Source organism: Branchiostoma floridae, chromosome 17 (genome assembly GCF_000003815.2).
Source record: "Branchiostoma floridae strain S238N-H82 chromosome 17, Bfl_VNyyK, whole genome shotgun sequence".
Lineage (NCBI taxonomy): Eukaryota > Metazoa > Chordata > Leptocardii > Amphioxiformes > Branchiostomatidae > Branchiostoma > Branchiostoma floridae.
The window spans coordinates 12,721,877-12,748,067 of NC_049995.1; the positions used below are offsets into that span (position 1 = coordinate 12,721,877).

General features: G+C 40.2%; 1 protein-coding gene across 2 annotated transcripts; it reads right to left on the reverse strand.

Annotated features, from left to right (window-relative positions):
- Positions 1 to 63: 63 nt before the first annotated feature.
- On the reverse strand, positions 64 to 26,191 carry LOC118405168 (syndecan-2-like). 2 transcript variants are annotated; one of them, XM_035804588.1, is made up of 7 exons: positions 25,833 to 26,191; positions 9,390 to 9,582; positions 8,346 to 8,518; positions 7,787 to 7,885; positions 7,137 to 7,248; positions 6,193 to 6,249; positions 64 to 3,088 (listed from the first exon to the last, which is right to left on the reverse strand). In XM_035804588.1, exons 1-7 carry the CDS (start codon positions 25,902 to 25,904, stop codon positions 2,919 to 2,921), a joined length of 876 nt encoding a protein of 291 aa, XP_035660481.1. In that variant the 5' UTR covers positions 25,905 to 26,191; the 3' UTR covers positions 64 to 2,918. The 2 variants fall into 2 exon arrangements, with proteins under 2 accessions (XP_035660481.1, XP_035660482.1); XM_035804589.1 differs by lacking the exon at positions 6,193 to 6,249.

Below are 26,191 nucleotides of genomic sequence, written 5' to 3' on the forward strand. Positions count from 1 at the left end.
ATTTATCAATCCATGCACACCAACAAATAAAGCAACAAGTATAATCAAAGACACAGCCTGATGTAGAAGTAAAGGTGTTTATTGAAGTCCGGTGAGTACAACACAAACTGTGGACCCGTCTCTTGAAAACCGTGTGGAGTTATCTTATTACCTATTTCTCTTAAATGGAATGATCCAATGGTGCAAAACGGACAGTTCCACTCATAGAATAGGTGTGGACGGTTTGTGTTACAAAGTTGCTATTTTTTGTTGTATCTACATGGTACTGGAGTTTTCATGTTATGAAGTTATGGGTAAATACAATGTAGTTAGTGTTCATGTTTCAAACCCAAATGCTCAGTTTTCATTGGCTGTCATGAGGTGATTGACAGATAAACAGTAGCCAATAGGATGTGTTTCATGACCAAGAAGTAGTCTTTTGAGATTTTATGACTTTCTTTTTTTTGGGGTGTAACTTTGCAATAAAAAGTGAGCATTTTGAGTCCATCCAAAACATTGTATTGGATTGTAATGAGACGATATAACACTGGTATAGGTTGGTGAAAAATATGTCAAATCATCCTTGTACAACCTACAGTCCCCACATCCCACCAGTGGAACAGTCCAACAAATGCAATCGGACCCTTCCACTGGTGATTTGTGGGGAGTGAGGTAGAGGGAAGAATAGGGACAGAAAAAACTGAGGTATTCCCTACCTATTAGTTGAAGAGTAACATTTTTTGGGAGCTAATATACACATATCTGTTCTTACCTGCACTACAGAGTTCTTACACCAGGGGGCAGGCTTGAGCACAATCAAAGTTTGAAGAAGTACATACATCTTCATACGATGGAAACCATAACAATATATTTCTTTTTCTTATCTTTGATCCTTTTTTTTTTTTTGCTTCAACAAGACTCTTCAACATTCGAATTGTCCCAAGCCTGCCCGTACACTAAGTAGGAATTATGCCATTTTAATTAATCAGGGCCCAATTATTATCAATTATCACTCCGTGCTATAAAAATATATTAAGCATCCTTACTTATCGGGAATGGATAATTCTTTAGCTGAGCAGCCTACACTTTTCTCCTGGATTTCATTGGTGCACCCCCACACATCAGTTGGTACCTTCCAACCTCACATTCAGAATTGGATGGCATACATACAATACAATGACATCACCTCCTCATTTTTCCTGATGGTATATTCCATTACATTATTTTTCGACTGTACCAATACCTGATGTGGGGGTGAACCAAAGCCTAAGCAAAGTGGTGACTGTCACTTAATATTACATACATAGTATTACTAGTTGGTGTTAATAAGAACAAAAACAATCAAGCAGAAAGTACTGAATTGTATACAACCTTACATATATATATGGATGCCAAGCAAAAAAATCTACACACATTCTAGCCACTCAATAAAGGCCATTCAAGCACAAAATCAGACGCTCGCTCTCTTTTCCTCTACAAATATAGCGTTAAACCCCGGTATAATCATCCAGGGTTTGGACCATCATCAGAAATTTCTGCATGCTATTTGCACGCGTGTCAACGTTCACAACAAGAAGAAAAAAAAATAACAAGCTGTCACCGTGGATTTTTTATGGCCACCTAATAAATACTACCATTATCTCAGCAACTGAACAATTTCGGCAATTTGGATGCAGCAAAACGCTAGCAAGCACGATACTGGCTGAGTTCAAGTAAGAAATGTCGCTGTAGACATATCATACCAAGTTGTGTTCGTTTCTTCCCCTGTAGTCTGTACCCCCCTCCCCACCTGAAAAGACCTACATGTATATCCTAACCTTATTACCCAGCCAGCTGGCTAAAGTTTCATGTTTTCATATCAAGAACAGACTGAAGGACAACCCACCACCTCTAAACCTACCACAAAGCAGTTCTTTCTTTCTTCAACGAAAGGTCAAAAAGTGCGAACTTTTCTACATACAGTGAGAAGAGCAGTTATTAAACTTATGTACTAGCTGTATACGGCTTCTCAGAGAAAACCCGACCTTCCGTCCCTGGTCGTGGGAGTGCTCTCGAAAGGCTTTCACACTGAGGTTGGAGACCATTTCTACATAGTATACCCTGATACGAAACAACTTGAGGTGAAATATATCGGTGAAGAATAAGTTACGTTATTTGTTGTTGTTCAAAGATAGATAAAAAGGAAAAAAATCTTTAAAAGTTACAAAAACTAATTCGCAATCACGAGTAGTGGAAGGTTGACACTTTTGTAACCGTTGCCATGGCAACAAGAATATCACTACTCCCCGCAACTGAATCCCTCACTTCCTGTTGGTCAGCAGCTTCTCTTTCATGTCCAAATATGGAAGGCACACTTAAAATCTCAACCAATCAGGCTGTAGCCAATGTAAACTAAGAGTATACGAAACTGACCAATGAAATCAAAGGAGTCAAACTTCCAACCAATCGGATCCAACCTTACAGCAAGTGGCATTCAGTTGTGTCTTACATTCTCATTGGCATAGCAACCATGAGTCTTACAAGAATTTTTTAGCATAGGTTGTGGCCCAGGCAAGGTGACTTTTTCTTTGTTAAAACGATCAATTGTGTGATTGGTTAATTAACAGCTCGTTTAACCATATACATAATCATCACAGTTTGGCAGATGACAAAATTACAGCGTTTGAGTCAAGAATCAATAATTCACATCACTAATTAGTATACAGCAAATGATGTACCATTAACCAATCACAGCTTCTTTTGTGCTACTTTATCTTGTGCTTCTTTACCATATATGGAAGAGACCTTGCATCTGATCCTCCATAACATCTCTTCTCCCATTGGCTGTTTTCTCCCACCTACGGTAAAGCGTAGCCAATCATAGCATTTCTACAGTACAAGTCACTTATCAAAATAAAGCAGACCCTGGCCGGTGGTTACATGCACGCGCGTCGTCGTCTCTACGCGTAGAACTCTTTCGAAGTTTTGCCGTAGGCGTTGGTGTTGAGCTTCTTGGCGGGATGATCCTCCAAGGAGTAGGACCCCTCATCCTTCTTTTTCATCCGGTACACGATGAACATAATGAGGAGGATGGCGCAGAGCAGACCCACAACTGCACCACCGATAACAGCTGAGCAACACAACAGGAAACAACAACATTGTCAGTAAACAAACAACATTGTGAATAAACAACTGCACCATCAAAAATAGCTGAACAACACAACAGGAAACAGCATTGTCAGTTTATGAACAACATTGTCAGTTAACAACTGCACCACAACAGAAAACAACATTGCCAGTAAATAAATATTCCTCATACAAATAACTTACTTTTTCACTCTTATCAATACATAATTGCATGCAGCTACTATCAAATTCTAAGATTCCTTTTTCTAGTAAGACATAAGATAACTCAGGAAATCAAATATTCTTTTTCCTCCCTTGAAATACCAAACAGAATACAGAACTAGATCTATCTCAAATACCTGGTTTGTAAAAAAAGGCCCTTCATTCCCTCATATTCAAAATAGAAGATCTGTTACCTACCATATGTTAATGAATTCATAGAAATGAGCTCAACAACAATCAAAATACAACTACCAGTAGTTTTTCAAATTGTATCTCCATTATGATCAACAATCACCATGGGGATGTGATGGAGTGACACAAACACAAACAACAACAGGTACAAAACATCACAAGACCCTGCCATCCCCATTTTCATAAATATCACTTAACCATTCAACTTACAGGAGCAGCAATGTCATGTACTGTGGGGGGAGGGTGCCAACGATAATTTAAGAGCTGTGGGAGAGACTAACTACTGGGTAAAGTAATGTAAGTTTTGGGGAAGACGTGCTTTTCTTGGAGTGTGCGGGGAAAGGTTTTATTCTACCGTTAGGTGGACGATCTCATTGTGTAAAGAAGGAAAAGGTAGTATGGGGGAAATACACTAAGTATGAAGTGACTAGAGAGTAGTAGATGTGTTTCATTGACGCTGTTAAGTCCACAACATCACACCCATGGTCTCATGGTCCAAGCTACACTATCCCATGTACGTTTCTCCCTTCTAGATTTCTTTTTCGAAGTGATCTTGAAATACTGAGCAACTTTCTACCTTTTCAGGGGGACAGTCACTGTCTTGAGTGAGTTAATGATATGGCCTTGGTAAAATGGTAAATGTCATATCATTCACTCAAATAATTCAGCAGCCAACTGTACTAGACTGGAACCAACAAAATTTTGATAACATGGTATCAACTGGTAGAATCCAGGGCTGTCTTCAGGTTTTAATTTTTTCTCTGTCCTATTTATTGTTTGGGAGTCCAATTTGTTGATTTTCCTTGTTAAACGTGTCATTTTTTAAGCTCATGAAAGTAGATTTTCAACAGTTTTATGTTGTGAAGTTTAGATTTTTTCGGACAGGTAATATTCCCATCCCGACAAGCAAACTTCCATCCAGGGACGGGTCCTGAAGATAGCCCTGGTAGATTCACAGCCAAATTCCACCCAAGGGAACAAAGGTTAACCTGGACCATCAGACGTCTTCATGGGTGTTGATCGGGATAGAGTCAGTGCCGTTGTAAGGTACAGCAGGTAAGGAAGAAGTGGCTGGAGCACTAGTCTATAGTTAGGCTAAGTTTGGAAGGGGGAGCTAGTTACCTTCGAACTTTCCAACTTTAAGTTAGGACAGAGCAGTTGTTCACAAGGAGAGAGTGGAGGGGACAGGCGTTAGCTTGGTTAGTTTTCACATCCTGCCACCCTGCCCTACCCCATTCACACAATGGTGTGGTCCATTTGGCCATACTTCGTGCCCACTTGGGTCAAACCATGTTGAACAATTTAGGGGGGAACATAGACCAGCAGAAGACAACCACTCAGAATGGCAATGTCCGCTATTGTCGCTGCTCGAACAAATAGAACCCCCTATTCTATTTCGAACACCTCCGTCAAAAACAGCCCCAGTGGGACAGAAATGGCTGAAGAAACAGCTTTGCCTTCTTTGTTGCTTTGTTGAAGACTACACCCACAAAGTATAATTGTTTTGGGAGTGAGAGCCACTGCATAGCATTACATTGTCAGTGGGCAGTTGTAAAGCAGGGTATGTATAAGTCAGTCAGTACTATCAGATAGATAGTGGCAGTGACCAGTTCTATCCTACTAGCGCTGTTTTTGACGGAGGTGTTCGGAATAGAACCATGATCGAACAAGGGGCGGGGCTTCCGGATCGGTCCATTCCAGTACCACAAATGGGGATGGACAGGGCGGAACGGGCCACATATGGAAACACACAAGAGCACAATATAGAACAACATCACTACACGTCACATGGGATGCTCCAAACTGCAGTACTGTATTGTCTTCCAAAATAAAAGGTAAGGGCAGTCCCATAGCTATTGGGAGGCCGTTGTTGCAGTAGGTTGTTATCAAGAGTCTTGGGCAAGGTATTAGAAAACAGAGCCAAATCTATTCCTTCAACCACATTTTACATCCCCAACCAAAGTCGGATACCCAATTTTAACAACTGGGTGGAATGAGGAAAGTCATGTTCTCAAGGACTAGAACCAATGACCTCTTGATCATGCGTCTACTAGCTATTTTAAACCACATTTATTTTTTCTTACTCCCTTTAAAAAAAGGCTATGACCACTCTTAACTTGGGGTCTGATGGTTTGAAAAACTGAAGAAATTTTGGTGGACTGTACCATTCTAGACTGGGGGTTTGAAGCATTCCATCTGATGTGAGACAACAACAACGTGTACAAGACAGAGTTTAGTTCACAAGTCACAGTATGGAGGAAGCATGCACAGCAATATGGATCAGACCAAGTCAGAATAGGGGTGGAGGAAGGGATTTACAATGTAGCAAAATGATATTTGCTGTATAAGGAAGTAGAAAATGTTTAATTTTTGTAGCCTTATAAAAATGGTTAAGACCTTATCATAGCAATGTATGCAGGGAAGAACTTAGTTGATAATTTGTATGGTTAGAAAATCATTTGTAATTTTTGTAGCCTTATATAAAAGAAAACTATTAAAACCTTATAGCAATGTACACAGGTACACACAGAATTGATTATCGGTATAGTTAGAAAAATGTTTGTAATTTTTGTAGCCTTACATAAATACTGTTAAAACCTTATCATAGCAATGTATGCTGGGACTTACAAACTTCATTATCTGCTAACCCAAAACAAGCCTTAAGAAAACAAAACAAAACAGGGAGAAACTCACCCGCCATATACCAAGGGGACAGCTTATGGCCAGAAGTAGCTACGGCTAAAGTCACAACTGTGCACAGCAACAGAGCAAGATGGAAAGGAACGGGGGTGCAATAATGGTTGGGGGAGACAGGGGGAGTTGTTGATTAGATGGAGGATAAAATATAGCAAAGGTATGTAGGAAAGGTATAGATATACAGATAAAGGAACGGGGATGGAAAACAGAAGGTAAAATGGACAGGGGAAAGGGAAGTCAACAAGACAAACATGGGGAGGGATAGAATAATACAAATGAAACAGAATGGTAGATACCACCAAAACAAAGACAAAGAAATTCAAAATGAACACAAAATGAATGGCAACTGGTGGAATGGACAAAAACACAGTCTCGTTGATGTCTTTCCACCATATAAGACAGGGTTCCCTGAGAAAAGGTTCCCCTCTCAAAGGCATGGTTCCCCACTCCTAGGGTAAGGTCCCCACCCCCAAGGCAAGATTCCCAACCCCTAGTACAAGGTTCCCCATCCCCAAGGCAAGATTCCCTACCCCTAGGGCAAGGTTCCCCCACCCCCAAGGCAAGATTCCCTACCCCTAGGGCAAGGTTCCCCCACCCCCAAGGCAAGATTCCCTACCCCTAGGGCAAGGTTTTCCACCCCTAGCACAAGACTTCCCATCCCTAAGTCAAGGTTTCAAATCCCTAGACATTTCCTTGGGCAACAGGCAGACACCCCTAAAGCAATATTCCCAAATATCTTAATCCCCAGGCAGATCTACTGATGATCCCCAGGCAGATCTACTGATGGCATAAAGAGTTTAGCTGTCCAAGGAGTGTTCTGAGCCACGGGAGCTCAGCTAAACTCCTCATGCCACTGGTAGATCTGCCTGGAGATTACAATATGTAATGTGTTACTCCCTTTGTCCATTGTTTTATGTTCCCCTTGCACCACAATGACCTACCTGCCATGACCCCCGGGTGGGAGAAGAGCGCTGTGAACTTGTTGTTGGTGTTCTGTCGCTGCTCCACTCTGTTCACCAGCACCTCACTGGTGGGCTGTGGGGTCTCCTCCACCTAGCAAACAAACACGGTACTGCAGCATTAGCATCGACATCTATATATGTTGATAGATTTATTAGGACTCGATGTAATCTTGGTGTGACTTCTTGGTGCGTTATTTTACCGGAAATGGTCTGTATCTCTGTTATATTCTATCTGACCCAACCTCCCTAATGACCTAAATCAAAAGCGACCGGAAGGCCAATTTGAGCTTCTCAAAGCTCAAATAAACACCTGATCACCCATACTAGTCAAGTCTTTTTCACTAAGGCTGTGTAGTTAATACAACTTGTCTGGACCTCCATTGTACCTGTACAAAGTCATAAACAAACTAAATCACTAGTGGACAAAACTTTTTAAGACTACAGATAAGTAAATCCTGAATCAACAATGTCAATATTGTGATGATCTTGCAGTTGAAAATTAAGAAAACTTGCATAGAATTGCTTTTAAGTTCTAAGGTCTCAGAGCAACACAGCCAGAATTGAACTCCAGCTTCCAGTTTCAGAGGCAGGGCCACCAACCACTGGACTGGGTATTGAGGTCTCCATACCTTGTTGTTTTCCCTTGTGGGCTCTGGGTCCTTGGAAATGTGGTTGATGACTGGTTTCTTGGTTGGCTTCTCCTCAACAGGTATCTCTTTCTTGGGTGGCTTAATAAGAAAAAAAATGCACCTGTAAGGCTCTGTATCACACATGTACAAAGGAGTTGAAAACAAGGCATTCACTTTTATACAGGTACTGGAATTTCTTTAGTCAAAGTTGATGGTATTTGAATCCTCACCATATAAAATAAAGAGAATTAAAGATAATTTGACTTAACATTTTTTCTGTTGTTTTTTGTATGCACAGGTTCTAAGGTAAAGATATAGAAGAGGAAGTAGAGAAATTTGAGTACAAGTGTATATGCACAGGTATTAAGGTAGAGTTATAGAAGAAGAAGAAGAATTTTATTTCAAAAGTCCAAGATGTCTTCAAAATTCTGTAAAAAGTAATCATCATCAAAAATCAAAATCATCATCTACAGATTCTTTAACTTTACTGGCTATTAATCATTTTTTTAGGTAAAACAAAAAAAGAAACATAACACTTTTCCGGACAGTTATGTCATACTTTTGGAGGGTAGGTCTTGACAGGCCTTGGTGGCTTGGTTGGGTCTGGTTTGGGTGGCTTTATCTTTGTTGGTTTCTCCACCGGAGGCTGGTTGACTTCCTCCACAGGTTTGGCAGTGACTATCGTGTCCACGATACCGGGGAATACCTCGTTAGGATCAGTCCACGGCATGCCTGGAGAGGGAACAATTCAGTATACTGTAATTCACTTTGTCTTCTCGATACTAAAGTTTCACGGACTGAGAAAATTTAACTTGTTCTCGGAACTTAATTTTCACTGTGGTGGCAGGTGGGCATTAAAAAGTCTCATGTATTATTTTGTTATCAGTAGTGATAAGTTCACGTTATAGTCATCACCATGAAAACAGTGAACATAAAAGTCCATTGAAAAAATCAGGAATTACAGTAAATCATGATCAGTATTGATCCTGACAAAGGTGACAGCGGCCGCTGAAAATTTGATCCGTGTGTACCTTTGCGTTGGAAGAAAGTTTAGCATTGTACTATGATTACTACAAACACAGAGTCGAGATGAGATACCATCATCATGTGTCAGATAATTTCTTTTACTCCGTAAACAGTTTCATCAGCTTGCTTGGCAGGTCACCGAATAACAAAACTCTAAATATATGACAAAGTGTTTTATTCAACCATTGTTTTGGTGACTCTCAGTCACCTTTTGCAGGGCAATTCTGACTGTATCACACTAAACTACAACATAGGTGCTGCTGCTTACAGGACTTTCCTCATCAATTAACTAGTTGTGATAAAATGCACTTGACAGCCCACACTTTGGGGGCTTGGTTGGTGCTATTTGCTGAGCCCATAGTACAAAAGAGTGTAGATTTTCCTGATCTCATCATCTTTCATGGTACGGAGGATTACGTTGCCATGAGAACGAACCTGATCCTGACTCCTCTAAGTCTGAGAATCCGTCAGGTCCTAGCCCTGACCCGTCCTCGTTAACGTGTTAGGGAGGATGCCCCCTATGCTATGAAAAATTGCTGTTGAGAACCCTGTAACGGTTGCCATGACAACAACCAACCTGAGCCGGACTCCTCTGAGTCTGAGAATCCATCCTCATCGTCAGGCCCGAGCCCCGACCCGTCCTCGTGGTCCACGAAGTCATCGATGGCGCCCGCCCCGGAGCCCCCGTCCACGTCGATGTACATGGTGGCTGGCTTGTGCTCCTCCCCAGCCTCCAGACTCTGTGTGTTTAACAACAGTGCCAAGCCATCCTGAAATGGACAAAACATTGTGTTTAACAATAGGGCTCAACAACAGGGCCAAGCCATCCTGAAACATTTGAAGAACAACATGTGAATTAGTTTTTAGTCATAGGCAAAAGTAAGACTTGAAAATTAGGACAAGAACTGTCCAAAACAATAGGGCCAAGCCTTCCTGAAATATATAAAACATGCAAGTGGGGCCAGTTGGTAGTGGGGCGGGTGTATAGTTGCGGGCACGCGTGAGGCAGGAGGGGATCGGTAACTCTTCTTTGTGCTGCTTCTTTGAGTTTGGTTTCCCTGGGTACTCTTGAATTTGCTTGTGAATACCTCATTCATGCTCTTAGTTATACTATACTTGTAATATCATAAACTATAGTTGTATATTTATAACCTGCTCCCAGAGGAAGCTACACAAAATGATGTAATTTTTTTAATATTCACAGTGTTAACAACAAATTTGTTAGTTAGTTTGATTATGTTCCAACTTGTACTAAGTTGTAGCTTCCTGTGGTGTGGTACCACAGTAGAACATAGGTTGTAATACATCATCTTGCATGAGTGCCTAGAGTGTAAATTCTAAATACCAAGTACTATGGCATCAATGAGTATTGTCACACTGCACTTAACACGTAGGCCAAGCATTAAAGGAACAAGATTTATAAAAGAACAGGTAGTACACAGAAAACCATGTCAGCAATGTTGGTGTATCCATTGTGTAATACTGTAAATGCAGAAACTTTTGCAGCAGTTTAATGTTTGCAGTTTTCGCGGTGGCTGCTTCACCGCAAATTTAAAACCACCACAAACATTTTTCCATGGCAGTAAGAGACTACAGTGCATGGTGCTACCGCGAACTTAAAACCACCGCTAAAGGTTATTTTTCCCGCTCCCGCGAAATCAAATCCCGGCGAACTTAAATACATTTACAGTACCAGATGCAGACTAATCATAACAGAGGCCCCTTGCTGCCTGAGGCAGCTGCAGGGAACAAAGGGACCCGCATTTCTCCCCACTATTCATACATCCAGGTGAGCTTAGGAAGCTGAAACCTGCAGGGAACCCAGACACAAAATTGGCTACAAGAATCCGCCCAGCTACAAAACAAGAAAATCTGAAAGCTTTATGTAAAACGTGAATGGTAAAAAGCAACCAAACTGTTTAACAAGGGTGACTGTGTAAAATATTTGCCTATTTCATAAGTCACAGATGCAAAAATCACTTCTAAAATAAAAGCTAGCTATAGCCTTAAGAGCTATCTTCCACTAAAAAATCACAACTGCAGTATGTCTGGAACACAAGATAAAAACTTGAACTTCCCCTGCAGTACTGAAACAAGCCACTAGGGTGCCCAAAATCTAGCCATTTCAAGATCTCATGAAGACGTACCGGACCATTTACCAAACGATTAAGACAATACATCCAGACATCTCTCCCTGCTATTCATACATCCAGGTGAGCTTTAGGAAGCTGAAATCTGCAGGGAACCCAGACAGAAAATTGGCTACAAGAATCCGCCCAGCTACAAAACAAGAAAATCTGATGGGTTTACATAAAACGTCAGTGGTAAAAAGCAAACAAGTGTAAAATATTTGCCTATTTCATAAGTCACAGGTGCAAAAAAATCCCTTTTAGAAGGCGCTAGCTATAGGGGGCCCAAACCTGCACCATTTACCAAATAGCTATCAACCCCTCCAAAATCATAACCATAACATGTCTGGAACACAATATAAAAACTGGAATTTCAACTGCAATACTGTAACTAACTGCTATGAGACCCAAATCAAATTATTTCAAGATCTACCTATATACTAAATATTAAGACAATTCGTCCTGGCAATTTCTTGAGTCATGCTGATAATCTACATACGTTGTAACCTTCTCAGCAGAGGTAATTTGCTTCCAATCACATATTTTATGTGATGATCCAGTTAGCTTGCACTACAACATGATCAGCTATCATACCAGATCTGTAACCAGCATTGTAACACTTTACACATGTCTTCGGGCACGCACACACACACACAAGCATCCATATATTTTCAGGTGGGTAACTATGTGTCAAGAAGCCACAAAACATGTGCATACTTAACCCAGGTAACCACAAGTGGCATGCGAAAACAAAGGGAACAGTGGCAGCTAGTCTTATCTTGTTTTGGCTGGTGGAAAATTCACCCAGAGGCAAAAAAGTCTACTGAACTCAGTCACCAAGACGTTTTGGTTTATTCTATATTGTTCTTTTCGTACTTTGAACTTAATTGGAATTCCTATTGAATGTGATGGCTGAAGCATAAGATACTGAAGTATTATATCGTTTGTCATTTGCAGTGGTTCAATATCCACAGTTTTTGCTGTGACCTCTCCATTAAAATCATGGAAAATCATTGGCATTGCAAATAAGCATTTCTACACTCACACTTAACTCATTTCTAATTTAATCTTTATAAATTACTTCACTGAAAACCATATTTTCTATTCTTGCGTACCAATATAAAGTTGTTGGGAAAATAGAAAAGAATGTACATGTACAGTAACATGCTCTATTTTAGGGGACATTGACACAGACCCCCCACCCAAACCTGTCCCACAAGAAGGCCATCTCTCAAGGAAACCAGTTGTTAAGTTGTTAGCAGTAATTAAAGTGTAATTAGAGCATTCGTTAGACTGTTCCACCTGGTCTGGCAGGGCAGGTGTGAATCATTCAAAAGGTTAATTATAGGTTAACAACAAGAAGGCAACAGAAACCTGTTGGGCACATTTTAATGCACATACGTCTACAGTACTACAGCCCATACAAACCATCCCTTTCTCAGTCCTTACCAACAATTCCATGATCCATCATCGGTGTATATTGAAGTGTTTGTACCCACAAAGACTTGCCAACAACAATTAGACATTATTTCATACATACCAAGATTTCTTTCTTATGCAAAACCCATAGGAGTGAGGTTGCATGCCTAGCATACCTGCACAGGTGAGGGGCACACCTGTGCTCCTTAGGGACCAATACATGTGTGATGCGGTGGTGGGTCTAAGGAGATACTGGCAAGTTTTAATGCATAACACAAGCTATTCTGAGAGGGTCTGGATTACTTCACACCCCTGTTCTGTGTCAGACTTCACTGTACATACAATGTTGACAGCAAAAAGACAGCTAGCCTGGTCCCTCTCAACACTATAGGGGACTTTCCATGATGTACTTTGAAGGGATCTACTAATTCCAGCTCCCCAACATCCCTTCATTTAAATATTGAACTGCACACTTTCAGTATTACAGCTTACTATAGCTAGTACATGTAACTCTAATAAGCATTAGAATGTAATATTAAATTTGTCTGCTTATTCACAATGATTTTGTTACAGAGTGTTCCCTTAGTGAGTATGCACTTACATTATCTACTGTTTATAAATACTTAGCACTTTAGAGGGAGAGTGTGGAAGTGTATTGTAAATGTCTGCAGGTTGTGCAGTGCCACCAAGGGGTCAAAAGTTTAAGTTGGAACTTGAACTTGAACTACTAAATATAGCTGCTCTTAATCTCAAATATCCCATCTCTGCTGTGATTATGGTCACAGAACACAGTATGTATCTTTAACCCATGCATACAGAAATAGTTTGGGTACAAAGAAGTGTGTCACTACTTAAAATGCAGTAGATATTATAATCTTCAGTTCACGACAGCAAGGCGGAAACTGCTGAATTGTAGAGGAATATGACAGTTGCGAGACTGTAGAAGTTGGATCATGGTGTTTGTTTGGTTTGCATGAATACTTTTCATATAAAAGAGGGCTTTAAAAGATTCCTTGTTAATTTTCACATATTTGGTATCCTGAAGTCCAACATGTTTGATTCTTGTACCTTCTTTGCACACCCTACCACAAATTTTGAAGCATCAAAGTGTCTATCATTTTGGGGTTCTTTGACAGTGTAAACCTCCATTATTTGATAGACAAAATACATCAATACCTGGAATATGGGAGAACCCCCCCCCATACGCACACACAGACAGTTCTAAGAAGGGAAACAGACATGCGTTTGCACATGCCTACTACATGACTCACCCATACTGCCATAACCCCACCATTCCATCCATACCATGTATGTGGATCTATCATGTCATTTCAGTATGATACGGTATGCACAGTATCCGCGATATCGGCCTCGTATGGCATGTCAAACTCATACAAGTCGTTCCTAACAAAATACTGAACTGATTGCTAATTGAGTCCCCTGTTTAAAGAAGCCAACTGTGCAAACCTCCAACTTCAGTATTAATGACCCTCAAATTGTTACCGAGATAACGTCAATTAAATAGTACTCTCTTTAATACTGAGTGACATGATGTAGCTAAAATGTAGCTCAAACTCTGGGCCAGATAATGTCAGCTATGATACAATGTATTCAATCTGTGTATCAATTAAAGGTACTGTACTTACGCTGAGTACAAAGCACAGCAGGGTTAATAGCTGATATGCAAAGCATGGGATATAAAATCATATGGTCCAAATATTTGTCAACTCTATGTCACTGATATGGAAGTGTAAAACATCTTGTTGTAAAAAAAATTGTTGCACATTGGATATCATATTTCATGCAATTTGAACTTCATTTTTCAGCAATTTTGTGTTTCAAGCTTAAGTTGGTTTGACAAAATAAGTCTACAGACAGGAATTTGTAGACAATGGCAAACTATCCCATTAGCTTATTTATTTATGTAGTTTCACAGTAGGAGGGTAAAATTTTCTTGGCATTTGATATGAACAATTCTTTGGTACAGTAGTAGACAATAAAATACGCATTCCCATTTTGTGGCAGCGTGGGATTCGCAAAATTCAGCGGACATAGACTTATAAATCCAACACAAACATTTAAAGCTTTACAGCAGTACTTTCATAAGTTGAATGACAAGAAAACATCATCAACTCCACTCAGAGCAATGAGTTTCTGCCTAGCAACAAGATGTTACTGCTATGCATTTAGTGATGGAAAATCTTTAAACTTTAAAGGTTAAGCCTGTTATAGGCCAGGGTTGTCTCAGGCTTAAAAATCCATCCCACTCCCTTTTGGGGGGCTCATACTCTTGATTTTCTTTGTGAAGTTTCAGATTTCAACCTTACTAGAACATATTTTCATCAATTTCATGTGATGAAAATCAGTTTTTTTTTTAGGAGGAATGGGGCAAACTTTTTGTATGTCCCAACATTCAAATTTGTCCCAGGAACGGGCCCTGGGTTAGCCCTCAGTCACCTGTAAAAACCTTTCTGATTCAAACACTGCATTCAAACATAGCCTTCTTCTGTAAGTGTAACTTGGCTTTCTTGAGCTGGATAACTGTTTTGCAGCGATGACACATTCAAAACAAGTGAGCGATGCACAGTTTGGTCACAGAGGATTTCACTGATCAATACAACACAGGAGTAACTTGATTATGTACCACTACCTTCTAGGTCAATGCCATTTGTCATGGAGGAGCAATGCCTTAATAGCTTTGACGAAATTGATGGCAAATTCATGTTACCTCAAAAGACCCTTAAAAAAACGCCACCAAGAACAAGAGCTTAATATTTGTACTGGATCAGTGGATGTTTTTATGTACATTTTCTCACTAAAAGAAGAACAAAAAGGCTACAAAAAGAAACCTTCATGGCCGAAATACTAATGTTATTTTCTGACCAGGCCATCTGTTGTGTCACTTGCAATGACTGAATACCTATTTTCTTCTATAGCAGGATACATTGCATTGAAAAGCGAAATGGTTATCACCTGTAAACTGTTAGGTTACATAAGACAAGAGAGACAATTTTGAATTTAGAATGAAAGTGCTTACTTTCTGACTGGGAAGATGACTATACTGACACGTATTAGGAAGTATTAACCTCCACTATAGGAAGTCTGGCAGACAAGTCTGAAGGAATAACTTCCCACCTAACTTCCACATTAGCACAAGGCTCAGTAACTTCCTTTTTAGAATAAACAAAAAAGTGATGTCAGTCATGTCACCTGAACTTATATTTGGACATTGATCTAGACAACCTCAATATAATCCTGACTTTCTAAAGCCAATTATAACATTAATACACAACATATTATAAACCTCAGACAGCGTAAGCTATCACACAGTCAAACTTTTCATTCAACACACACCACATGGACGTCACTTCACTCGTAAGTAGAATGTAGAATGAAAATTGTCTTTCTTGGCCAAGGTAGAGGAGGAAAAATGTTTACTTGACATACAGTTCTTGTGGTACCAAGTGAACCAACCATGTTTCATTATGAATATGATGCATCAAACATACTTACTAAAGCAGTGTATTTTCTATAGACTGGTTCAAACCAGCCATTTTGGGAAAAGGAAACAGACTGTATTACATTAGGTCGGTACATACTGAGTGCTCATTTAGTATGATTGGTTACACGGGTGGACCGTCCATTTAGGTCCATGTTGTCAGCTTGTATTCAAGGCCAGTCCCGGGCATACTCGTAACACAAAAGTCCCGTACCGGGGTGGACTAATTTGCATATGCATGCATAACTGATTGGACAGGGCTTTGTGCCGTCCCGCTACGGTCCTTTCACCCTTTCTGATTGGACTTGGCATCCCCTCCGAGGTCAGCGTCTTTGTGACCTTTCGTCTTTCATTTCTGCATATTTCCTGGCTTCAAAGGAATCGGCTGTAAATGTTTCAGACAGGATGACAGGACCAACCACACTCTTCTTAACTCTTCATGTTGCTATGTCCTAGTTGTAGATGTCCCAGATGTAGTGCATTTGGTTTTGAGAGAGGACTTAATTGTGAGACAATTAAGGTAAAATGTGACAGGTAAAATGTACTACAGCTTGTGCCATCTCTATACGTAGCAGTTTCAAAGGATTCTGCTGTAAATGTGTCAGACAGGATGACAAGACCAACCACAATGTTTTTAACTCTTCATGTTGCTATGTCCTAGTTTTCTAGTATTGTATAAGTATTAGCAGATGTAGCATGTTTGGCTTTGCGAGAGAACTTTTCTGTGCAACAATTGTAACAGGTAAAATGAATGACAACTTGTACACACTGTATACAGGGTAGTTGAACTCTTACTAATATTTAACAATAATTAAGACTAACTGCAAATAAATATATTACTAATATTCAATAACAGTAATTCACAGAAATGAATAGTATACTGCATCAGGAATTAAAAAAAAAAACGTGTTTCATTTTTGCATAAAATCAGAGAGATATATAATTTGGCCTAAAGTGTGGAAGGTCTTTGCACAAGCATGCTTACAATACAAGTCCTCTTTGCCTATTCATTCGAGTACATGATATCCAACTTGCTGCTTTGGAGACATGAGATGAGAGCTCTAGAATAGGTTACATATAAACATCTATGAATGGGAACTTGCACTTGTTGAGGTACAAAAACAAGCACTGGAATATCTTTATTGTGTTTTGAGTACAGCCGTTTCTTTGAGTTACATTGTTTAAGGGTACAATAAAGTTCATTTCACACAGACTGTCAACAAATGAAAGTGGTCTAACTCTTAACACAAAATTTGAAGACCAAGTCTAAACATTTTTTGGTCTCTTTTGGAGGGCCATATCCACATTTTTTCATACTTCGGACATTCAGACATTGTTCCGCAAATAAATATACTGCTAAAGTTCCATTACGCTAGTCGAAAATTACCGTAAATAACTAATAGTACTCATTTAGTATGGTGGTCACCTATTAAAGTGTGGTCGTATGTTACACTAAATTGAAAATACACAAGGCAAACCCTGACATCTACTGGCATCAAAGGCCCCTAAAAGAGGGGGTCTAGTAAACATATTTAGCATTGGTTAGTCTGTAATGTATATGTAACTGTTCAACCTCGAAGCTAGTGTGTTAGGCCAAAGGCCTGTTATACCGGCTATATAGATACAGATACCGAACCCGAAGAAAACGTTCAGCGTTTCATAACTGAAGTGACCTACTTATGTTATGGTATAGCCAAAGCATAGCTTTAATCGTCTTATTACCACTGAAATGTTACAACTTATATGTCCCAGCGTGCAATATACCCACTTGCACACTTGCACATTGCAACCACTTTTTGCTTGGTGCAACTTACTTCTTAACTCGGGTTGCACAGGGTGCAACTTAGATTTTGAGCCTCAGAACTTGATTTTGTTCTCAATTTACTTGGAAGAAATAAATGCTCCATTTCATATCAGTCAAACACATATGTATTGTATTTTTTTCTTCAGAAATTAGTGAATTGTAAGTGGTGCAACTTGAAATTCAGTTGTGCAACCTAGTTTTTGCCCCAGGTTGCACACTGTGCCACCTGGCTCAGAAAAGTATTTTGCACACTGTGTCCCCTGCATCCTTGCATGGTAAATATGACAGATAGTTAACTACAAATATTGGTTTCACTGCTGACCAAGCATGCCTACTGCCCTGCTTCGATGGACACAGACTACTTTATGAGGGCCTCAAAAGGGGGGTTCCGTTCGATGCCTCACAAAAGAGGAGGTAATCTGGCAACAGGAAAGACCTTCCAAAACAAGATTTCCATTTGGTTGGCTTCGTATCAAGCCTGTAGACTTGTTGACATGACCATCATCATTTCGTACATGACCTGTGATGACACCAAGACAACTAAGCTCACTCTATAATAGTCTATTCAAAGGAAACATTGGCGGGGGATATGCTTTATCAGTGGGATGTAATCTTTTTCTCATTTATCAAACTTCCCAAGTCCAAGTTGTTTTGATGAATGTGTTTGTACATGTCTGTGCATTTCAGCACTTAATAAGTTGCTGCAAAGCCGTGTATTTTGAAATAAACCTTGTCCAAAAAAAGTCCAAAGCTACATATATTGTGGGACTATCCTTAATAGGTATGCTGGATATATCATATTCAAAGGCTGATCAGAAATCAGTCAAATCACTGTGGAAACAAAAGCGGTTGTCATCTGAGTCGCCGATGCTTTTAAGCCAAGATACACGTTGGTGATCGGCTTGCTCAGACATAGAATCGTGAATGCTCCATGAAAAGTCCTTTATTGACTTCATAATTAATGTGGGTGAATGCAGTCAACTGAACCATGGGAACACAATATGGTGGCAACAGCTTTAAATTCGTGATGTATGAAAACTTCTACAGAGTGCAGTAGCCAAAATAAAGTGCTGATCAGATCATCATACATCTGCTATTTTTATCTCCTTGTTGCCAACTGCAACAGCTTTAAATTCGTGATGTATGAAAACTTGAAACAAGTGCCAATACAAGAAGTACTGAAGCCAAAATAAAGTGATTAACCAATATTGTCATTCATCCTGTATGTGCCTTTTTTTACATCTTCTTGTCGCCTACTTAGCTACTGTTGACTACGGAAGAATAGCTGGGTTCAGATAAAAAGGAGTTTCCCTTTGTGCAAAGTTATGTTCTGGGTCAGGTAACAAACATATAAGCTGGGCCCTACACGTCAACCTTATTTAGTGACACTGACATGTCTGTTCACAGGAAAGTCAAAGGTCTCTTACCCGCACCTGGCTTTGCTGGGAATCCAGCACAGAATACAACAGAATCTTTCACCGAGTTGGAAGAGTTTTTGCACAAAGTCAAACTTTCTGGCACCCAAATCTGAGCCTTAATGAAGCTGCTTGGACACTAAAGACTGTGTCCTTTGCCATATTTGTTGCCAGAATCTTTTCAGACTTTCCATATAAAGCCAAGATTTCTGACACCTAGATCTGGGCCTAAATGAAACTGTCAGAACACTAAAGCCTGTGTTCTTTGTGATAATGTTCTTTGTGATAATTTGTTGACAGAATCTTACACTGAACTGGTAGACTTTTCATATAAAGCAACTTTTTGGCACCCAAATCCCAGCCTAAATGGAGTTGTCAGAACACTATAGCTTGTCTTCTTTGCCATAATTTGTTGGCAGAATCTTTCACTGAACTGGTAGACTTTTTTCATACAAAGACAAAGGCTTTTCTGGCACCCAAATCCAAGCCTAAACGAAGCTGTCAGAAGACCGAATTTTGCCCATAATTTGTCGCCAGTCTTTGCAGAATTGATCCCACATATTGTCTCCTTACTTATCTTGCACCTTCTACCAGACAGACAGGAACTTCCTGAGTCTTCTCTAAAGCACCTCGTCATGGTAACACATCCTCATCTCGCCTCAACACCTGGGGCACTATGACGACTTAACTCTGCCTTCTTAGAACATACTTATCACTCATCCGTCCGCAACAGTCACAAAACCACATTTAATTATCCTTGTGGGCAATATAGTAAAAGGATTCTAACATGGCCTTTGCTGATCTGGTAACTTAGGTTTGTAAACAGAACCAGCACACATCTTCCCACATCACAAGATATGACAACGAAAGTCTACCTTCTTAGAACATACGTAAACCACTCAGATCCGTACGCAACTGTTATATAACCCACTTATATAGTTCCTGGGTAATACAGTAAGGGGATTTTTAGATGGCCTTTGCTGATCTGGTACAATTAACTTCTTAGTTGGAATCAGCAAATGTCTTCCCACATCACAAGATATGACAACTTAAGTCTGCCTTCTTACAACATACTTACCACTCAGATCCGTACGCAATAGTTATATAACCACGATTATATAGTTCAATAGCATATGGTAAGATAGTGAGGGGATTCTTGGATGGCCTTTGCTAATCTGGTACGATTAAGTTCTTAGTTGGAACCAGCAAATGTCTTCCCACATCACAAAATATGACAACTTAATTCTGCCTTACCACTCAGATTTGTCTGCAATTGTTATATAACCCACTCATATAGTTTGATAGCATTTGGTAAGATAGTGAGGGGATTCTTGGATGGCCTTTGCTGATCTGGTACGATTAAGTTCTTAGTTGGAACCAGCAAATGTCTTCCCACATCGCAAGATATGACGACTTAAATCTGCCTTCTTAGAACATACTTCCCACATAGATCCGTCCCCAACTGTTGGACACAACCACGCATATAGTTTCAGGAGTGGGCAAAATAGTGAAATGATTCTCAGATGGCCTCTGCTGATCTGGTACAATTAAGTTGTTAGTTGGAACCAGCATTGGTGTTCCCACGTCACAAGGTATGACGTTCAACAACAAAGCATCAGCCATAATTGAGCACATCCTCTATACTTCTATTGAAGAGGACTTACTTAAATCCACTAGAGGTAGAATCAAATGACACGCTTGCAAAAGGTATCTAAAAAAAAAAACGTCATATGACTGCTCAAATCATCTTCTCATGGGGAAGAAAGCTATCACCAGCAATATCAACATTTGTGTGTTACTGGGCCTTAGTTCCCTATACCGTACCCATACTGGGAAGGGTTGGGGATTTCCCTCTAGTACTTTGTTGTCTTTACACAAGTACATTCTTCCTTTGCATAGAAAATAGTCCACTGTACAAAATGGCAGCAGCTTGTACTATTGAAAGAAACCACAGCTCTTGTGGACTTACTTGGTTTACTTTTGAGTAAAGATGGCTTTTGTCTCATCCTACCTGACACTGGACACTGACTTTATCCAATTAAATTATCCCTTATCAGTATATCACACCACCTAAGCCAATCAAATTACAAGCTTTATCTGCGACAACATAGCCATAACAGCTAAGTAATGGGATCCTAAGTGATCGATACCATCGCAAAGTTATAACGAACTCACTCAATCAGATACCAGCCATGCCAGTTCAGCACTGCTCTTTCCTACAGGCATACTGCAAAAGCGTGGTGTGAAGATAATCTACAAGCAGATCCTATGGTGCCATAAGATAGTTAAAGCTGGCCAAGGAGTATAGCCGGCTAAGGGAGTCAAACGGGCACCAGTAAGTTTGATACTATACATTACGCACTGTGGATCTGTATGGATATTAGTGCAAAGACTAGCCGACTGCTGCCTACCCGTGTCAGGGACTCCATCAGCAGTATAATCAAACAACGGATAATGAGTGATCCCACACAAGTTGGGAAAAAAAATCTACCTTCTCGTGAATTTCCTTTACAATATTCTAAAAGTATTTACGACTGAGGGAACAAGGAAAACGTTTTTCTAATAAACTAGTGGTCGATCAAAGTTAGACATTCTTTGTTGTTGTTGTAAACGTCATGTTCAGTGTTCTCACCAGGCCTTTTCAGCATAGCGGGCCGATACGCTGTGGGCTGGAAAAATGACGCTGTAAAAAGCCCGCTACGCTGTATTTTCACCCAGCGTAGCGGCCAAAAAATGGGGGAAAACTGGAAAAATACCGTACTAAAAATACGAAAGCACGTGCCAAGCACGCGCCTCCGCTGTTTCAGGAAGTTTCAGCTCGAAGGGAGGTGTTTTACAGCACCCCGCGTACCGCTATCTCGCAGCCCCCACCCAGGACCGCCCCTTGCGCGGCGTGCGTTCTGTACTGTAAACAGAGAACCGGCACAAAACTTGTAAAAAGTTTCGGTTCAAGTCCGGTCAAAATCGGAACGGCAAGAAACGCTTCTTGGACTTGCACAAAATAGCACTTGTATATATTCCCTTTTATGTTGCAGTATACTTGTAAATCATCTAAAACCTTCCAAAGATCGAGAAATTTGCGTTGAGAAATGACGAAAAACATCGTGCCTGCATGCATGCAGACAGCTAGCAGTAATGGCGGCGAAAACATCGTAAAATCTCGCAAAAAATTCTCGCGAGATCTGATGCGTCTCTGTGACGTCAGGGGAAACTAGCGATCTCATTGGTTTAGGCAAAGACTTTAGGATAAACAACAGCAGCGACCGCCATTTTTGGAGCAAATTTTACCGTATTTTACCCCGAAAATTTCTGCCGTTTTGGAGATTTTGCGGGCCCAAAACTCATATCAAAAGGAAGCAAAGGTATTCTTGTTGTTTTTACGTCCAACACCTCTTACGTGAACGCATTATTCGTCCGCCGATCGCGAACTTGAAAGTCGGCCGGGGATGCCCCGGGCCGTGCCGAGCACATGTTTCTGCGTGTTTTGTTCTGTTTACGATGAAAAAAAATACGATGAAAACAGAGACTGTCAAAGTTGTTTATTCTAGTCGATAAAGTTGGTGGCAAACCGGACAATATTTATTAAAGTACGGTTGAGCTGAGTAAAGTATGTTGTTTATGAGTTTTTAGTTGTCTTTGATGCTTTGACTCAAAGTATCGTTACGTCAAACTGCTACAATTATCGTATATATGCCCCTAAAAACTGATACAATAAGCCTTCTGAATAGCCTAAAATGCAAGAGCTTCCGGGGGGCTTCGCCCCCCTCGGTTCCCCCCACCGGGGCTCTGCCCCTGGACCCCGCCGGGGGCCTTCGGCGGCCCCCGGACCCCTGCCCGACGCTGTGAAAAATTCCTGGTGAGAACACTGAATATTGTTTGTTGCTATTTCATCATCCTCAGCGTAACGTCCTGTACAGAGAGTGTGCAAGGCCAGCAGGACCCATTATAGATATTCAATACTTCTGATCGAACAATGCCCTCTGCTATATACAACGACACCCTTGCTAATATTCTACTTACCACTATACATCCCTAAACCCTGCCATGGAATAAGATGGATGGAAAATTATCTGCTATAATTCCCATCCAAACTGGTAGTATCTTTCAGCCAACCTTTATAGCAAACCAACAAGTTGTATCAGCTGTTACCAAACAGTAATGGAATGGTCCCAAGAGGAAACAGACATCTCATGCAAAAATGGGATGGGAACATTTCCTTTTCATGTTGCCCACATAAACCTCTGTTGCTGTCTATCTGCTACTTGTTAGTATAACCTAGCACTCGATTTTTGTTGCACAATAACTACTTTGTTTGAATACAAAATGGTGACATATTATTCCAGAGATTATCAAATGAAACCCCATCCTGGAAAGAAACCCCCTTAAACGTACCCCTGCCATTTCTGACTCCCAACATTTGTCATTAACCAAACCAACCAGACATGATAATTGTGCCGCATCTCCCGAGCTTTCCTTCCCAAGTACGACCATATTTCATTAACCATCAACGGTAATAACTATCTGTGAATTCATACGTCTTTGCAGGGACTTAATCTCATGGAAAATGGGAGAAGGGGATTTAAAAGGGTTTTCAATTCTGGGTTGAGACAATTCTGTACGGCAGTAGTAATGAAATGGAGACACTTAAACGCAGGAGAGGTCAAAACAACGGTTATTACTAGTATATTTCAAGATCTTCGGTAGTCATGGTCTCTAGCCCCCATTACATTAATGGACAATCCCCCCTGCTGTCTGTGAAATCTTCCTTGAAGTCTTTCAAGATAAAGAAATAGTAAATTTCCTCTCTGTCTGCTTCCACTTAGGATGGTGATAAATAATTATTGTCAACAGCAGTTTACCAAAACCCCCACAGTAAGAATTGTTGAAATTTTCATGCTGGTTTAATGTTTATGGTGATAATAAAAATGAAATTGCCGGCTTTATTGTTTTTTTCTTCTGCCTGACTACTCTCTTGTATAATGGCATTAATGGTATGAAAAAAATCATAAACCAAATCAAACATATTTTCTCCACACCGCAAAATCAAACCATGCAAACTTGTGCATTTCTATATTATGGCAGTCAGTGACTATTTTGCCAAGTTGGTCGTCTCTCGCTTACAAATCACACCCAGTGATATGCTTCTTTGACAAAAAGGCCAGTATTACTGTATCAATCAACTGCAGCTAGAGATTTTGTCAAAACAAGCAGGCGTTTTGTCTTTTTTGTATTTGCAGCAAATATTGCTTGCAAATTACACATTTCGAGGCAAAGGTATAACAATAACTGACTGTACTTTCAACTTTTGTGAACAACTTTACTCCTAACAGTGTGTAATGTTTCTGTTCACTAGTTTATCCTCTTGATCTCTGGAGAGACATAAGGCCATGTTTTTTGTGTAAGCTGGACAAATTTGGCATTAGAGTCCTCCCCTACCCCCCATGAACACCCCTACCCCCTGGGACCATGATTTTTCAACACAATTGTTGCCATATGGCACAAGGTAGCAAACATACAACAAACACCTTTGAGACTATGATCACAAAAAACAATAGGCCTACCCTTAGCAGCTTTGTATATTATTTTTGTTCCAAAAACTATGCACTATTTGTTTTCAACTTAATTATCACTCATGAGTGATTTCAACTACTAACAAATTCACCAGATGCAGGTAACTTGCATCATATCATTTTTGCTGACCGAACACTAAACAGAGGTTCAGAAGAAAGACAACTTGGTTCACATAAGGTATCTTAAAACTTACTAAAAGAAGAAATTTGGATAGTTTCAACATTAAAAAAAGCTTACTGGCTGTTTTCACCAACATAAAATAAGCCTTTCAGCTATTTCCAACGACTGGAAAAAAGCTCATGATCTCAAGTATTTGGCTCTTTACTCTTTGACCCTGTTTATTTGCATGAGTCACACTAAGACGACTAACGTATCCTGTTTGACTTTACAACACCAACCAGTACAAAATTTGCCCCTTTTCCTACCTCAAAGTCGTATTAAATGTGCATGACACTATTTTCTAGCAATATGTGGTGTAGTTTTATATCTTGATTTGTTCAGTACCCCGTGGTGTGTTATAAAGTCGGGAATTATCTCTCAGTATGAGGGAGGGAGACCGCCATCTTGGATCCCCCTCCCTCCCACATCTAGGCACTTCCTGTGGCCACAGTTCCCTAAAATTATCTCCATGCACATCAAAATTACAGAAGTCATACCCAGAAACACGTCAGCAACAAATTTTGACTAAAAATGTGCGCCTGGATGCGCCAAAGTTGGATTAAATGGCAGAAATGTTGGTGTAGCGAATCAGTATGTTATGTTGTGACTCAAACTTGCATGAACATGTTCAGACGGTCTTTTCCTGTCAAAAATCATTTCGTAGCAAACCTAACAAGACTTCAGTGACATTCTGTGTAAATATTGTACATGAAAGTACTAAAATTTACTTGTCGTTGATACAGCACCGAAAAATAATGAACGTCGCTCTCAGCAATTTTTCGTCTGTGATTTTTTTTTGTTGACACTGAAAAAAGCATGGCGCAAAAGTGAACAACACTTTTGGCAATGTTCGCCTTAAAACTACTATAACAACTTTGTTTTAGACACCAAACATTCGTAAGCTTTCTGAAAAACCTGTTTTACTATTATCTAACGTCGTTATGGTCTATCATGTCGCAACACGAGTACAAAGACGAGCACACCAACTGGCCCCACCACCTCTGCAGTTCTGCATACGACTTACCGATTTCTCTTGTCCACACACTGTCGTGGCAGCCGCCAAAAACAGCAGGAATATCGCCCGCCACTTCACCATTTTCTTCAGGTTTGGGCCCTCTCTGGTGTTGCTGTCCTTCCAAGGGCCCCAAAATACGAGAAAAACGAGTTGAGAACGTAAAAATTCGTCCGTAAAAATGATTTTTCACTCTTCCTGTCCCGCTTTTCCAGCAGGCCTCTTCCTCACCCAGACACCTCACCTAATTACGGAATATATCACTCCGCACCGAATTCGCGACTTTTGCCTAAAAAATTAACAACCAAACGAAAACACCAATATATATCAGCTGAAATTCCCCTTTTAGTACTAGATACTGAAGTTTGAAC

Excerpts from the sequence above, each read along its gene's own strand:
- LOC118405168 (XM_035804588.1), bottom strand. The coding sequence starts at position 25,904 with ATGGTGAAGTGGCGGGCGATATTCCTGCTGTTTTTGGCGGCTGCCACG. Across the intron at positions 8,519-9,389 it reads CTCAGAGGAGTCCGGCTCAG|GCATGCCGTGGACTGATCCT; the intron begins GTTGGTTGTTGT and ends TTCCCTCTCCAG. Across the intron at positions 6,250-7,136 it reads CCACCCGGGGGTCATGGCAG|TTGTGACTTTAGCCGTAGCT; the intron begins GTAGGTCATTGT and ends TGCTGTGCACAG.